This window comes from Pantherophis guttatus, chromosome 4 (genome assembly GCF_059756535.1).
Source record: "Pantherophis guttatus breed Tessera chromosome 4, ASM5975653v1, whole genome shotgun sequence".
In the NCBI taxonomy this organism is placed as follows: domain Eukaryota; kingdom Metazoa; phylum Chordata; class Lepidosauria; order Squamata; family Colubridae; genus Pantherophis; species Pantherophis guttatus.
The window spans coordinates 2,858,251-2,875,721 of NC_142066.1; the positions used below are offsets into that span (position 1 = coordinate 2,858,251).

Sequence of the window (17,471 nt, forward strand, 5' to 3'; positions counted from 1 at the left end):
CGGGCACTTATCCGGAATTACAGCCGTGGCCAAAATTGTGGAAACCTTTTTTGAAAAAAATGTATTTTCTTAATACTAGCTAATAGTTTTGGGAGTCCCACCATAAAATTATATATCAACGGAAAGATAATTTAATCGAGAATGTAGTGCAATAACTTTTAGGAAGGATTTGCTATTTAGAATAGCAGTTATGGTATAAAGGAGAAAAGTGAAACACGTAGGAAAAAAGGAGATCTACAAAAATGATCCCCATAGGAAAAAACGAGCTCTACAAAAACGATCCCCATAGAAAAAAAGGAGATCTACAAAAATGATCCCCGTGTCAGTTAATACTTAGTTGGGTAATCTTTAGCATGAATTACAGCCTTACAACGTCTTCCCATGGAGGGAACCCAGTCTTTGAGTTCTGCAGCTTTTATAATGTGAAACTAAGATTGAATGATGGCTTCTATGAACTGGGTTTGATTGCTGGGTCGCTTCTGACTAACCAGTTTCTTGTGTCGGCTCCCTAGATTTTCAACTGGGTGAAGGTCTGGGCTATTCCCAGGCCATTCCAGCAGCGAAATAGGATTATCTTGAACCCCCACCCCCCCAAAAAAGCGGTGTTTTTAAGCCATCAAACCTCAAAAATACACTTTCCCCAAAAGGGTTTCCACAATTTTGGCCACTACTGTAGATAAAGGTCAGTGAAAATCTGCTTGGTGAATGCCCCAACACTGGAAATTTTTAAGAAGAGGTTGGATAACCATTTGTCTGAAGTGGTGGAGGGTTTCCTGCCTGGGCAGGGGGTTGGACTAGAAGACCTCCAAGGTCCCTTCCAACTTTATTATCCTATCCTATTCTATTCTATTCTATCCTATCCTATCCTATCCTATCCTATCCTATCCTATCTTATCCTATCCTATCCTATCCTATTCTATTCTATTCTATTCCATTCCATTCCATTCCATTCCATATTTTCTATTCTATTCTATTCTATTCTATTCTATTCTATTCTATTCTATTCTATTCTATTCTATTCTATTCTATTCCATTCCATTCCATTCCATTCCATTCCATATTTTCTATTCTATTCTATTCTATTCTATTCTATTCTATTCTATTCTATTCTATTCTATTCTATTCTATTCTATTCTATTCTATTCTATTCTATTCCATTCCATTCCACTCCATTCCATTCCATTCCATATCATATTTTCTATTCTATTCTATTCTATTCTATTCTATTCTATTCTATTCTATTCTATTCTATTCTTGCTGGTGGCGACATAGAGAGTTCTAGGTCGATGCCTCTTTTGACTCGGCCTCCGTTTTCTTCCACTCCTCCTCCTACGGTATGCATGGATTTTGCTCCGCGATGGGTCTCTGATGGAGAAGCCAGATTTTCTACAATGGAGTTTCTAGGGCCTATTTTTTTTTTTTTTTAATTTGATTTATATGCCGCCCTTCTCCGGAGACTCAGGGCGGCTTACAATGCGTTAAGCAACAGCCTTCATCCTTTTGTATATTTATACAAAGTCAGCTTATTGCCCCCACAAACTGGGTCCTCAATTTACCTACCTGAGAAAGGATGGAAGGCTGAGTCAACCTTGAGCCTTGGCGAGATTCGAACCTGCAGTTGGTGACTTACCTGTTTACAGTGGAGTTCTTGGTGCTGTCTGAAGTTGGTGCCTTTCTTATAGACGTTTCATAACCCATCAGTGCTGGAAGGGAGTGGAGTTTGTGGAGAGGAGGAGGAGGAGGAGGAGGAAGAGGACGAGGAGGACGACAACAACTGTAGGATCCTTGGTCCTCTTTGAGCTTGGTTATTTTATCCAGGCGTTTCCTAACCCAGCTAGGTAACATCATCAGTGCTTGAAGAAAAGGGAGTTTAGGAGGAGGAGCAGGAGCAGGAGGAAGAAAAGAGTCCATGGAGCTGGGTAGGTTTTCTTAGAGACATTTCATGACCCAGCGAGGTAACATCATCAGTGCTGGAAGGGAGTGGGGCTTGCAGGAGGAGGAGGAGGAGGAAGGAGAGGAAGAAGAGGAGGAGGAGGTGGAGGAGGAAGAGGATGGTGGGGTCCTCAGTGGTCTCTGAGCTTGCTTATTTTCTTGCAGATGTTACATGACCCAGCTAGGGAACTGTTCTGTCCCCAGCCACACGCACACACACCAACAGACGTTCAGGAGTTAAAGACCAGCCGGCAAAATCCTTTTCCTTATGATAACGGAACTTGGCAACAACCTAGTGGCTGCCTGCCAAGAGTTTATTATTTACAAAGAGGAGAGATAACTTCTCCCCGCTTCTGGTACATCAAAAGAAACAGCTCAATAATTACGGAGTTAATCAAGTCCAGAGATACTCCAGCAAAGTCTATAGCAAAAAGTCCGGCAATGCAGAATGGCGTGGAAGCTTTCAGCTTTGTTCGTCACAAGGTTTGACTGGCCACCATGCTCCCTTTTATATCCTGTGGGGTGTGGTCCAGTGGTCAGCCTAATCTCGGGCACGCCTTTTCTTCTGTTGCACGCGCTTATCTCTGCGACGCTGGCGTGGATCCAGCCAAGACTCATTACCCTCATCACTGTCCATCTGTGGCTGCGTGGACGTGCTTGGCCCTGGCCCTATCTCTTGCCCTTCGGCGGACACCGAAGGCATTGCCAGAGAGGAGGGTCTTGGAGAGGGAGGCCTTGCCAACTCCTCTCCTTCACTCTCGGACTCCTCTCCTGCCGATGACACAGGCTCCGGTAACGGAGCCACAACAGGTAACATCATCAGTGCTGGAAGGGAGTGGAGTTTGTGAAGAGGAAGAGGAGGAGGAGGAAGGAGAGGAAGAAGGGGAGGAGGAGGTCTGTGGGGTCCTTGGTGCTCTCTGAGCTTGGTTGTTTTCTTGCAGATGTTTCATGACCCAACTAGGTAATGTTATCACTGCTAGAAGGGAGTAGGGTCTGTGGAGTGCAGGGAGAAGGAGGAGGAGAAGGAAAAAGAGGAGGAGGAGGAAGAGGATTATGGGGTCCTTGATGCTCCCCGAGGTTGGTTGTTTTCTTCCGTGGTGTTATTCAGCTGGTTTGGACCGGTTCGTGGCAACCTGTGGGGCCCGCCCTCCTCGCCCCGGCACTACGCCGTTCTATTTAGCCACATTTTCTAAGCCGCGCGCATGCGTGAAAGCCGCGTCCGTGAGCAAAACACATGCACGGAAGGCCGGGCGCCTGTGCGAAACGGCGGACGCGCTCACATTTTCGGTACGCGGCAAACACCGGTGGTAAAATGACGTGATGCCCACCTCTGGTTTTGTCGCAGACGTTTCATGACCCAACTAGGTAAGATCATCAGTGCTAAAAGAGAGCGGAGAGCGGGGTTTGCTCCCCGTTTCTATTCAAGCGGTTTGCCCTGTCCGTGTGGGTGGGAGTGGTTTCGATCGTTCCTTGATTAAGCTGTTTATACCAAGATTAATACATGATGTAAACCACACCCCAATAAAGGGGTGTCATTCTAACAAAATGTTAGTTCCATCTTTTTATTATTTATTATTTATTTTATTTTATTCAATTTGTATACCGCCCTTCTTCTAGCGGACTCAGGGCAGTGCACAGCCAAAACTAAAACACATACCCAAACAAAATTTAAAATTTTTAAAAGAATTACATGACTTTGGCCCAAAATTTAAAACATTCAAACTAAAACCCATTGACAATTTAAAAAGCTACAAAAAAAAAAAGGGGGGGGGGGTTTCACGCCAGCCCTGCTTGATGGAAAAGAAAAGTTTTCAGGGCACAGCGAAAGACCCAGAGATCCGATATCCTTCGTATCTCCAGGGGCAAATCGTTCCAGAGGGCAGGAGCTGCCACAGAGAAGGCCCTCCCCCTGGGGGTCGCCAGCCGACATTGCCTGGCTGATGGCACCCTGAGGAGTCCCTCTCTGTGGGAGCGTACTGGTCGGTGGGAGGCTATCGGCGGCAGAAGGCGATCTGCAACCTTTTAAGAGGTTGCAGAAAAAAAAATGCTTTTAAAAGCCTCTGACGATCCGGCAACTCAGCTGGGATCGTCAGAGGCTTTTAAAGGCATTTTTTTTTTTTTGGCTGAAGAGGTTGTAGAAAAAAAATGCTTTGAAAAGCCTCTGACGATCCCAGCTGAGCCGCGCAATCATCAGAGGCTTTTTTCTTTTTACTTTTAAAAACATTTTGTTCGGCCGAAGAGGTTGTAGAAAAAATGCTTTTAAAAGTTAAAAAAAAAAAAAAGCCTCTGATAAGGTGGGCGGGGTAAGCGAGCGGCGACCGGGCTGGGGACCAGTTCGGGGCATGGCCAGCCAATGTTATTACCGGTTCTCCGAACTACTACAAATTTTTACTACCGGTTCTTACGAACCGGTGCGAACCGGGAGCAACCCACAACTGCTGTGGAACCTTCAGACACAAGGTTCCTGCCTCCCCAAATGGCACCTCTACGTTTGCAAAAGTGTAGGAAACCAAGCAAATAACAATAGACTTAGCTATCGCTTTACAGCGCTTTCCATCCCTCTCTAAGCGGTTTACAGAGTCAGCCTCTTGCCTGTTGTGGCTCCGTTACCGGAGCCTGTGTCATCGGCAGGAAAGTATTCCAAGAGTGAAGGAGGGGAGTTGGCAAGGCCTCCCTCTCCAGGACCCTCCTCTCTGGCAATGCCTTCGGTGTCCGCCGAAGGGCAAGAGATAGGGCTGAGGCCAAGCACGTCTACGCAGCCACAGATGGACAGTGATGAGGGTAATGAGTCTTGGCTGGATCCACGCCAGCATCGCAGAGATAAGCGCGTGCAACAGAAGAAAAGGCGTGCCCGAGATTAGGCTGAGTCACTGGACCACACACCACAGGATATAAAAGGGAGCGTGGTAGCCAGTTAAACCTTGTGATGAACAAAGCTGAAAGCTTCCACGCCATTCTGCATTGCCGGACTTTTGCTATAGACTTTGCTGGATTATCTCTGGACTTGATTAACTCCGTAATTATTGAGCTGCTTTCCTTTGATGTATCAGAAGCGGGGAGAAGTTATCTCTCCTCTTTGTAAATAATAAACTCTTGGCAGGCAGCCATTAGGTTGTTGCCAAGTTCCGTTATCATAAGGAAAAGGATTTTGCCGGCTGGTTTGGTCTTTAACTCCTGAACGTCTGTTGGTGTGTGTGCGTGGGGCTGGGGACAGAACATTGCCCCCAACAATCTGGGTCCTCATTTTACCCACCTTGGAAGGATGGAAGGCTGAGTCAACCTTGAGCCTGGTGAGATTCGAACTGCCAAATTGCAGGCAGCCGGCAGTCAGCAGAAGTAGCCTGCAAGTACTGCGCTCTAACCACTGCACCACCGTGCTTCTTTGGTGTAAATGTACACAAAAGTACAATGTGAAATCTTGGCTTAGTTCTTTTTCCTTCTCCTTTTAGGCCCATCCTTTGTTCGGCACCATTTTCAACTCCATCTACTTCCTAGCCAAGGCTGTGGAGAATGCTCGTCTGTCCGGCAAGAGGGTGGTAGGAACGACCATTGCTGAGCACGCCAGGGACTTTGAGCTGGAAGGCTTTAGCCAACCGGTGTCAGCGGATGAAAAGGGAGGCGCCGAGGTCCCGTACATCGTCTTGGACACGGATGGAAGAGGCAGCCGTCTTCACCCGGCTTACATAGTAGACCTGGATTCTGGGATCCTGCGTTTCATAGGGCAGGCTGTCCATTGGCCTTACAATACCAAGGCGCCTTCGAACCCCGGTTGTTGGTTCAACCGTGGCACCCTTTGTACCGGAGGTAAGTGTGGAAGCCAAGCGAGACGGGGTAGAACAGGGGTGTCAAACTGGATTTCTTCGAGGGCCGGATCAGCATTGTAGTTCTCCTCCGTGGGCTGGTGGGGAAGAGGGGCAGGGAGCGGTGGGGTGGTTGGGTAGAGACAGGACGGATGCCTCCTGCAGGACTCTACCAGCTAAAAGCAGGCTGTACAGAGGCCCGTTTTTGGCCTCCACGGCCTCCAGCAGCACTCCGCCAACCAAAAACAGGCAGCATGGAGGCCTCACGAGGCCTCACACAGCCTGTTTTAGGCCTCCCTAGGCTCCAGCAGCACTCTGCCAGCCAAAAACAGGCCATACAGAGGCCTCATGAGGTCCCGCACAGCCCGTTTTTGGCCTCCACCGCCTCCTGCTGGCACTCTGCTGGCCAAAAATCCCCTGAGGCCCCGCACAGCCCGTTTTTGGCCTCCACGGCCTCCAGCAGCACTCTGCCAATCAAAAACAGGCTGCAGGGAGCCCTTGCAAGGCCCCACACAGCCTGTTTTAGGCCTCCCTAGGCTCCAGCAGCACTCTGCCAGCCAAAAACAGGCCATACAGAGGCCCCATGAGCCCCCCGGGCAGCCCGTTTTAGGCCTCCCCAGCCTCCAGCAGCACTCTGCTGACCAAAAACAGGCCGTATCGAGGCCCCCTGAGGCCCCGCACAGCCTGTTTTTGGCCTCCACGGCCTCCAGCAGCACTCTGCCAATCAAAAACAGGCTGCATGGAGGCCTCGCGAGGCCCCGCACAGCCTGTTTTAGGCCTCCCCAGCCTCCAGCAGCACTCTGCCAGCCAAAAACTGTTTGTCCAGAAGAGTATTATGGGGTCCCTTGCTTGAGTAGGGGGTTGGACTAGAAGACCTCCAAGGTCCCCTCCAACTCTTACTCTATGTAAATTCTCGGTGAGTAAGTTCCCCCCTTCCCCACAAATGTCTTTAGCCTTATCTAGGCTTTTACAAGTAAAATCTGCCAGTTTGGGGAAGATTCCCGTAAAATACGCTTAGAGCAATAAAGTCGTTCGAACTCAAGGAGAGACGCAACCTGGAATTAAAGAGAAACTTCCTAACAGTGAGGACAATTAAGCAGGGGAACAGAAGTTGTGGGTGCGTCAACACTGGAGAAGAGCGTAATTTTAAAGAAGAAACTGGACAGCCACTTGGCTTAATCCTGGTGGCCAGAGCAAAAGTGGAACTCAGTCCAAAGAAAACGAGTTTCTTTTTCCTTCTTCTTCCTCCTCTTAGGTGTGGGTGGTGGCTTCATTTTCTTCCTCTTCCTCCTTGTTATTTTCTTGTTCCTGGGTGGATCTCTCCTGGCTTACTATCTTCGGTGAGTTTGACATGGTCCCTCTTACGATTCTCCCCTCCAGAATGGTGTTTGGGAGTCCTGCGGGACGGTGCTTTAATTACGGGTGAGCATGTTTCATGTCTTCATGCCTCGCTTCTCACAGATGCCAGTTTCTGCATGCTCAGCTGTCTATAGGACCCAACAAGATTGTCCTGACCGGGAGCGACCTGACTTTCATCAACCTCCCGAGCAGCAGAAAGGTAAGCCAGGTTTTACGCGATAACCTCGAGGAGGACACAACCCCATGACGGTAGGAAGTGTGACCGTTGAGTAAAGCGCTTCAAAATCAGAGGTGGGCTGAGTGAATAGTGACCGTCTCAGATCGATGCAAGAAAAGAGGTTGGGTCAAAAGATGACTATCACTGGCCTTGCAACACTGGGAGAGATGGCCAACTTTGGGACCATCAAGATGTAGAGGTATCTACCCAAGGTTAGGTCCATCTTTCTTGTTCTTTGGAACTATCAAGATGTAGATGTAGCTACCCAAGATAAGGTCCACTTTTTTTTGTTCATTGGGACCATCAAGATGTAGATGTTTCTACCCAAGATTAGCTCTACCTCTCTTGTTCATTGGGACCATCAAGATGTAGATGCTGTCAGGATTCGGTGTCGTCTCAAATTAATTGCATTTCAAACAAATAGTCCTTGATCAAAATCTTTCATTTATTAGGCACAACAATCAAAACTCCGACTCAGTTGCAGCCAACACTGACTTCCTGGTCCAAACCCACCCTTTCCTTTCCCCACTGCTCTGCTTCTCATTGGCCATCTTCCAAGTCACTCTGCTGTTATCTACTACTTCAGTTCAAAGGAATTTCCCCCCTCCCAACCCATCTCTTAGGGGATAGTATCTCCAGGGAAAATAAGTAGGTGAAAAGTCAAGCGTCCTCTTGCCAGATGCCCCCACCTTCTCCTTCTTATGTCAGCACTGGAGTGAATGCAGCTTGGAGTGCTGACAGATGCATCTACCCAAGGTTAGGTCCACCTCTCTTGTTCTTTGGTACCATCAAGATGTAGAGGTATCTACCCAAGGTTAGGTCCACTTTTTTTGTTCATTGGGGCCATCAAGATGTAGGTGTTTCTACCCAAGGTTAGGTCCACCTCTCTTGTTCATTGGGGCCATCAAGATGTAGAGATATCTACCCAAGGTTAGGCCCACCTCTCTTGTTCTTTGGTACCATCAAGATGTAGAGGTATCTACCCAAGGTTAGGTCCATCTCTCTTGTTCTTTGGTACCATCAAGATGTAGATGTATTTACCCAAGTTTAGGTCCACCTGTCTTGTTCTTCAGGAACATGAAGATGTAGATGTATCTACCCAAGGTTAGATCCATCTTTCTTGTTCTTTGGGAACATGAAGATGTAGATGTATCTATCCAAGGTTAGATCCATCTTTCTTGTTCTTTGGGAACATGAAGATGTAGATGTATCTACCCAAGGTTAGGTCCATCTTTCTTGTTCTTTGGGAACATGAAAATGTAGATGTATCTACCCAAGGTTAAGTCCACCTCTCTTGTTCTTTGGTACCATCAAGATGTAGAGGTATCTACCCAAGGTTAGGTCCATCTTTCTTGTTCTTTGGGAACATGAAGATGTAGATGTATCTACCCAAGGTTAGGTCCACCTCTTTTGTTCTTTGGTACCATCAACATGTAGAGGTATCTACCCAAGGTTAGGTCCACCTCTCTTGTTCATTGGGACCATCAAGATGTAGATGTATCTACCCAAGGTTAGGTCCACCATTCTTGTTCTTAAAGGTTGCTCAATAACATTATTTCAGAACGTTCTTTAGTTTACACTGACCTGTCTTCTTCCTCCCTAGAAGTCGGATGACGGCTCTGAGAAGAAAAGCTTGAAAAATGAGGCGGAGGTGGAACAGAATGTAGCCGTGGTTGAGGTGAAGTCATATTCCTTCCTGCGTTGCGTCTGGTCCCAAATTCTTTCAGTATTAGGAGGAGGTGGTGGAGTTGGAGGGCTTAAAGGAAGGACCTCAGATGTAAAGCCATATCCTGCAAAGATTGGACTTCTGTGTCCATCAGAATATGGTGGGGTAGGGTCGACCTGAACATCAACTGTGGAATACCAAGAAGAAGGCTCAACTCTGGAGCTCATCATCTTTCATGGGAAAGTCATGAAGTTTGGGGTTTGAGACCTTGGTTGGTCCAGTGTGGGTTGTCCAAGGATTTGGTCCTCTCCTCTTTGTTATCTGTCTGTCTGTCTGTCTGTCTGTCTGTCTGTCTGTCTGTCTGTCTGTCTATCTATCTATCTATCTATCTATCTATCTATCTATCTATCTATCTATCATCTATCTTTATCATCTACCTTATCTATATCTATCTATCTATCTATCTATCTATCTATCTATCTATCTATCTATCTATCTATCTATCTATCTATCTTTATCATCTATCATCTATCTATCTTTATCATCTATTATCTATCTATTTATCTTTATCATCTATCTTATCTATATCATCTATTTTATCTATCTATCATCTATCTATCTATCTATCTATCTATCTATCTATCTATCTATCTATCATCTCTTTCGCTCTTACTTGCTCTCTCTATCATCTCTCTCTATCATCTATCTATCTATCTATCTATCTATCTATCTATCTATCTATCATCTCTCTCTAATCTCTCTCTCTCATGTATCTCTCATCTATCTATCTATCTATCTATCTATCTATCTATCTATCTATCTATCATCTATCTATCTCATCTATCTTTATCATCTATCATCTATCTATCTTTATCAGCTATTATCTATCTATCATCTCTTTCGCTCTTGCTCTCTCTATCATCTCTCTCTCTCTATCATCTCTCTATCTAATCTCTATCTATCTATCTATCATCTATCTATCTCATCTATCTATCTATCTATCTATCTATCTATCTATCTATCATCTCTTTCACTCTTACTTGCTCTCTCTATCATCTCTCTCTCTCTATCATCTATCTATCTATCTATCTATCTATCTATCTATCTATCTATCTATCTATCTATCTTTTAATGTATGTTTCTAACGTCTCTATGAAACTGCTTGGTTAGGCTACCCATCAGGTAGCACTGTCGCGGGGCGGGTGTCTCCTTCCTTCTCGCTTCTTTTGAGCATTCGAGATGGTTGAAGGTCACCAGGTCTGTCCTTCTTTGTCTTCCCCTCCCTCACCTTTAGGGTGACTGGGTGTGGCTGAAAAGATTCCCCGGAACAAAGAACATCGAGGTCAAATCAAGCGCCGAAAAAGTTTTTTGCCAGGTGAGTTCTGGAGAGTTTTCCTTCAAAAATGGGTAGAACCACAACCGAGTATAAGAGTTGGAAGGGACCTCAGAGGTCTTCTACTCTCTGCCATTAGAGGGTCAGGGTTAGGGGGGCAGTGATGGGGAAGGATGCGAGAGACGATCATTCCTGGTTGATGTGTCAAAGTGGCTTCTTGAGCCAATCCCCCTACAGGTAATCCTCGATTTACGATGCTTCATTTAGTGACCGTTTGAAGTTGCAACGGCACTGAAAAAAGTGACTTTTGATGACCTTTTCACACTTACGACCATGGCAGCATCCCCGTAATCCCATGATGAAAATTCAGACGCTTGGCAACGGACTCGTATTTACGACGGTTTGCCGTGTCCCCTTTTTTTTGGGCGACCTTCTAACGAGCAAAATCAACGGGGAAGCCAGATTCACTGAACAACCGCTTTAACTCACTTAACAACGGCCGTGATTCACTTAACAACGGCGGCAAGAAAAGTTCGTGAGATGGGGCAAAATTCACTGAATGGCGGTCTCGCTTAGCAGCGGGAAGGTTGGGCTTCCTCTTACGAGAGAAGCACTGATAAGGCCACCGAGATTTTGTCTGTCTTAAGGTTGGTCCTGGACTGCGGTGGAATGCAGTCTGGATTCCTGAGAGGGAGGGGCTGCATTCCAGAGGACCAAGAGCCAGCAAAGTTTAGATTCTTGGTAGGTGGAGTCTTAGTAGACAACCGATTAAATATGATTAAATATCAGCTGTGTGCGGCGGCAGTCAAAAAAAGCCAACGCTGTTCTGTCCTCGTCTCACACACGCACACAAACAGACAGCTGGGGGTTAAATAAACTGGCAGACAACCAATTCTTCCGATAAGACACTTGGCAGCAACCCAGTAGCTGCTTGCCAAGAACTTTTACTCAATAAACAAAATACCCACAGTCAAGAATTGTGCAGTTTGTAAAATAAATCCAAGGCCGATAATGTTGTTTCCAAAGATGCAATGTGACTCGATAGTAGTTAGTTTTGTCCGTCACAGAGTCTAATGGCCACCTCACCCCCTTTTATCCCCTGTGGGGTGTGGTCCAGTGACTCAGCCTAATCTCTGGCACGCCTTTTCTTCTGTTGCGCGCGCTTATCTCTGCGACACTGCCGAGGATCCAGCCAAGACTCATTACCCTCATCACTGTCCACCTGTGGCTGCGTGGACGTGCTTGGCCCCGGCCCTATCTCTTGCCCTTCGGCGGACACCGAAGGCATTGCCAGAGAGGAGGGTCCTGGAGAGGGAGGCCTTGCCAACTCCTCTCCTTCACTCTCGGAGTCCTCTCCTGCCGATGACACAGGCTCAGGTAACGGAGCCACAACAAACGCCATCCTAAACTGCATTTACAGAGGGATACAATCAAGATCAAGGGAGGTACTAATACTATAAAGCTTTAGTACAGAGGTCTGCAACCTTAAACACTCAAAAGAGTCATTTGGACCAGTTTCCCACAGAAAAGAAAACACCGGGAGCCATTCCCACGACGCCGATTGAGGAAGGGCTCTCACTTCTCATTCCCTTTTGTTCTTCCCCACATTCAGCTGCGGGACCTGAGACACGAAAACGTCAACCCTTTCGTAGGCTTCTTCCATGACAGCGGGGTCCTGGCTATTGTCTCCGAGCACTGCATGCGAGGGAGCCTCGAGGACCTTCTCCGTAACGAGGACATGAAGCTGGACTGGATGTTCAAGTCGTCCTTGCTGCTGGACCTTATCAAGGTGCGCGGGAAAGAGCTCTCGCTATTTGTTCTGACCCGGCTCCCCAAACACGACAAACCCTCTGAAGTGAACTCAAAATATTCCTTTATTAGGAGCGCCAGCAGCCCCGACAAAAGGTTTCTCTCTCACCGCAGGCTAACATGTCCGTCCTCTGGGAGATGATATAGTTGTGTGCCACATTTATTCATCTCCGCCCCCTGCCTTTTATCCCCAGAGTGAGGGTGTGGCCTCGCTAGCAGCAATGGTTCTTCTGTCCCGAGGACCGGCCCGTAGATTTCCACTGTTCTCCTCTCCTCTGCCTTCTGTGCATCCACGCATCAGGCACTGGACCCATTGTTGAAAGTTACGATGGCACTGATAAAAAGGATTTATGACCATGTTTCACACTTATAACAACTGCAGCCTCCTCGTGGCCACGTGATCAAAGTTGAGACGCTCAGCAACTGACTCACATTTATGACGGTCACAGTGTCCCGGGGTCACATCGTCCCCTTTTGCGACCTTCTGACAACGGGGAAGCCAGATTCACTTAACAGCCATGTTACTCACTTTAACATTGGCAGCGATTCATTTAACAACCCTGGCGAGAAAGGTCGTAAAATGGGGCAAAACTCGCTTAGCGGATATTTCCCTTAGCGACATAAATTTGGGGCTTCCTTGTGGCCGTACGTCGAGGACTAGCTGTAGTGACGACCTTCAGGGCTGTGAAATGCAAAAGGAAAGCTAAAAGATCATAAGCGAAATCGTGCTTTCGCTTCGCTTCGGGACTCCAATGGCCGGCGCTGACTGTGGTCGCTGAACGAGGACTCCCTGCATTGCGACGAGCCCAAGACCCACTCAACCTCTTCTTTTTCTCCCCCAGGGAATGAAGTATCTGCACCATCAGAAATTCCCGCATGGTCGGCTGAAGTCTCGGAATTGCGTGGTGGACGGCCGTTTTGTCCTGAAAGTCACGGATCACGGATACAACGAATTGTTGGAAGCTCAGGAGGTGGACCGAGAACCGATGAAGCCTGAGGGTCAGTAGAGGAAAAAATGGGGATGAGAAGGGAATTACACGGGCCGATCAAATGTCTCCAGCCGCTGGGTGAGATCATCCGTGGTTTTGGGGTGGAGTTCCATCAGTACGCTGATGATACTCAACTGTACATCTCCACCCCAGATTATCCCAACGATGCCTTGGAAGTGATGTCCCAGTGTCTGGAGGCCGTGCGGGTCTGGATGGGGAGAAACAGGCTTCGACTCAACCCTTCCAAGACCGAGTGGCTGTTGCTGCCGGCGTCCCGGTATAGCCAGCTGGCGCCATCGCTGGTTATTGGGGGTGAATCATTGGCCCCCACGGAACGGGCTCACAACTTGGGCGTCCTCCTGGACGCACGGCTGTCTTTAGAAGATCATATGATGGCCGTGGCCAGGGGGGCTTTCTATCAGGTTCGCCTGATATGCCAGTTGCGCCCTTTTCTGGATCGGGACTCCCTACGCACAGTCACTCAAGCACTCGTCACTTCTCATCTGGACTATTGTAATGCTCTCTACATGGGGCTCCCCTTGGGGTGCACCCGGAGGCTCCAACTGGTGCAGAATGCGGCCGCGCGGGGGATTATGGGAGCGACGGGGCGCTCCCACGTGACTCCTCTCCTGCGTGAGCTGCATTGGCTTCCGGTGGACTTCCGGGTGCGCTTCAAGGTGTTGGTGATCACCTTTAAAGCGCTCCATGGCTTAGGGCCAGGGTACTTACGGGACCGCCTTCTGCCACCAATTGCCTCCCACCGGCCAGTTCGCTCCCACAGAGAGGGCCTCCTCAGGGTGCCGTCGGCCAGACAATGTCGGCTGGCGACCCCCAGGGGGAGAGCCTTCTCTGTGGCGGCACCTACCCTCTGGAACAATCTACCCCCAGAGATACGAGTGATCCCAGACCTCCGGACTTTTCGTCGGGCCCTTAAAACCTACTTCTTTCAGTTAGCCGGGCTGTCCTGATTTTATGATGGTTTTTTTTAAATTTGAAATTGGTTTTAAATTGAAATGTTTTAAATTATGGGCCACATTATTGAATTATTTTAAATCGATTTTAACTTTTGTGTATAAAGTGTTTGACTTTGGCTGTTCACTGCCCTGAGTCCGAAAGGAGAAGGGCGGTATAGAAATCTGAAAAATAAATAAATAAATAAATATATTTATTTATCGACTTACGACAGCTCATTGAGTGAGTGTTCAAAGTTGCAAAAAAAGACCATTTTTTCAAACCTGCAATGGTTTGCGGTATCCCCGCGGCCGCATGATCCAAAATTTGGTTGGCTGTTTCGACTGCTTCTATGATGGCTTGTTTTCTGCCCCCCCACCCCACACATTAGTCTGTGTGCAGCCCGACATGCAGCTAAACCCACCTATCTTCCAATAAAACAGACCGTGTGCGTAGATCTGGATCAGTGGTGGGTTGCTCCCGGTTCGCACCGGTTCGCAAGAACCGGTAGTAAAAATTTGTAGTAGTTCCGAGTACCGGTAATAACATTGGCTGGCCACGCCCCCAAACTGGTCCCCGGCCTGGTTGCCGCTCGCTTACCCTGCCCACCTCATCAGCTTTTTTTTTTTTTAAACTCTTAAAAGCATTTTTTCTACAACCTCTTTGGCTGAAAAAATGCTTTTAAAAGTAAAAAAAAAAAAGCCTCTGACGATCCTGCGGCTCAGCTGGGAACGTCAGAGGCTTTTCAAAGCATTTTTTTTCTACAACCTCTTCAGCCGAAGAGTTGGTTAAAAAAATGCTTTGAAAAGCCTCTGACGATCCCAGCTGAGTTGCCTGATCGGCAGAGGCTTTTCAAAGCATTGTTTTCTGCAACCTCTTCAGCCGAGGGGGCCGAAGAGCCTTGGTGGCGCAGCGGACTAAAGTGCTGTTAAGTAGCACTTAGCTGCCAGCTGCCTGCAATTACTGCGAGTTCAAATCTCACCAGGCTAAAGGTTGCCTCAGCCTTCCATCCTTCCGAGGTAGGTAAAATGAGGACCTGGATTGTGGGGGCAATAAGCTGACTTTGTATAAAAAAGGACAACGCTTAGGAGGGGGCGAAAGCCCTACTAAGCAGGTATATACAAAAAGTATGAAGGCTATTGCTTAACGCATTGTAAGCCGCCCTGAGTCTCCGGAGAAGGGCGGCATATAAATCGAACCAATAAATAAATAAATAAATAAATTTTCTGCAATCTCTTCAGCCGAAGAGTTGGTAAAAAAAATGCTTTGAAAAGCCTCTGACGCTCCCAGCTGAGTTGCCTGATCGGCAGAGGCTTTTCAAAGCATTTTTTTCTGCAACCTCTTAAGATTGTAGAAAAAAATGCTTTTAAAAGTAAAAAAAAAAAAAAAAAAAAGTTGGCCACGCCCACCCAGTCACATCACCCCCCACTAAGCCACGCCCACAAAATAAGCCACACCCACAGAACCGGTAGTAAAAAAATTTTAGAACCCACCCCTGATCTGGATGCTTTATTCAAAGAACAGGATATGGTGAAACAGGGGAAAACAGGGATACATACAATGAGAATCAAATACCAGATAGATAGTATTGAGTTCCTGCTAAACACCACAATTTAAATCTCACCAGCGATGCTCGGTGTATGGAATGTGGGTTTGTCCTTGGATGACCATGTGCCACAGATTAAGATGGATGCTTCCTTGTGCTCCTGCCTTCTCGAGCGTTGCCTTAAGTCAGCTCCGCCAGCTGATTTTCGGGCTTTCCGCGCCCACTGGAAATCAGGAAACGGGCTGCTTTCGGCCTCCGAGTGGAGTGGGGAAGGCCGTTTTTGCCCTCCGCAGATTCCTAGAAAGCCTCTGGAGCCTGGGGAGGGCGAAAAACTGGTCTTCCAGTCCCACCGGAAGTTGGGAAACAGGCCATTTCCAGTCTCCGGAGGGCCTTGGGATGGGGGGAAGCCATTTTCACCCTCCGCAGGCTCCTAAAAAGCCTCTGGAGCCTGGGGAAGGCGAAAAAAGGGCCTACCAGGCCCACTGTGCCATCACATGCCAAAAGTGGGGGGGGCCCCACATGCGCATGCGTGAGGGGGGTGTTTCGGGATGCATTGAATTTTGGGTGTGCGCACATGCGACCCCCCCCGATGGTCCCCTCACTTTTGAGTTTGAGTTTATTTAGATTTATATACCGCCCTACTCCCAAAGGACTCAGGGCAGTGAACAGCCATAGATAAAACAGATACGATATAAAATTAAAAAAAAAAACAATTTAAAAAACATATTAAATAAATTTGGCCCATACGAATTAAAAACACCCCTATTTTTAAAAACAAATTCGAATTAAAATTCAACAATTAAAAAGAGTTAGGCCGGCCCTGCTTGTTGGAATAAAAAAAGTCTTGAGGGCACGGCGGGAAGTGCGTAAATCCGGGATCCTCTGTATCTCCGGGGGGAGCTCGTTCCAGATTGTAGGTGCCCACACAGAGAAGGCTCTCCCCCTGGGGCCCGCCAGTCGACATTGTTTGGCCGACGGCACCCTGAGGAGCCCCTCTCTGTGGGAGCGTACTGGCCGGTGGGAGGCTGTTTGTGGTAGTAGATGATCCCGTAAATAACCAGGTCCTAAGCCATGGAGCGCTCTAAAGGTGGTAACCAAAACCTTGAAGCACACCCGGAAGACCACCAGGAGCCAGTGCAGCTCGCACAGGAGAGGTGTCACACAGGAGCGCCATGTTGCTCCCATAACCACCCGCGCGGCCACATTCTGGACCAGCTGGAGCCTCCGGGTGCTCCTCAAGAGGTGCCCCATGTAGAGAGCATTGCAGTAGTCCAGGCGGACGACTTTGGCATGCAACAGCAAAAAGGTTAGCCATCACTGATCTAGTCCAACCCCCAATTTATTCCACCAGACCGTTTCTGGACCGCGCCAGAAATGTTGAGGAATCCGGCGCTGGAACGGAAAGGCAGCCTCTGGGGCGACATTTACAGTATTTCCATCATCATTCAAGAAGTCATCTGCCGCGACGCGCCTTATTGTATGCTGGATATGAGCGCCGAAGGTACCTAAGGGGGGTGGGGGAGCGATGAAGAGAAGGGCAGAGGTGGGTTGTCCTCTCCTTGCCAGGGTTCAGGGGCTGGAAGTCAGAAGACCTTGAGCCAGTGGTGAAATCTAAAATTTGTTACTACCGGTTCTGTGGGCGTGGCTTGGTGGGGGTGGGGGTAATGGGACTGGGTGGGCGTGGCCAATTTTTTTTTTTTTTTTACTTTTAAAACCATTTTTTCTACAACCTCTTCGGCGAAGAGAATCAGCTGGGTGACTGTCAACCAATCAGCAGGAGGTTGCGGGTACTAGTCCCGTCTTAGGCATGAGAGTCAGCTGGGTGACTTTGGACTAATCACCAGGAGACTGGGAATTGTAGTCCTGCCT

General features: G+C 47.9%; 1 protein-coding gene across 1 annotated transcript in view; it reads left to right on the top strand.

Moving 5' to 3' along the window:
• GUCY2D (guanylate cyclase 2D, retinal) overlaps positions 1-17,471 on the top strand; it is a 44,817-nt gene that overhangs the window by 9,761 nt on the left and 17,585 nt on the right. The window contains exons 3-10 of the mRNA XM_034427074.3: positions 5,382-5,736; positions 6,988-7,072; positions 7,194-7,290; positions 8,912-8,986; positions 10,269-10,349; positions 11,920-12,096; positions 12,959-13,115; positions 16,954-17,103. Coding sequence (XP_034282965.2) covers positions 5,382-5,736; positions 6,988-7,072; positions 7,194-7,290; positions 8,912-8,986; positions 10,269-10,349; positions 11,920-12,096; positions 12,959-13,115; positions 16,954-17,103 — 1,177 coding nt within the window. The remainder of the gene's footprint in view (positions 1-5,381; positions 5,737-6,987; positions 7,073-7,193; positions 7,291-8,911; positions 8,987-10,268; positions 10,350-11,919; positions 12,097-12,958; positions 13,116-16,953; positions 17,104-17,471) is intronic.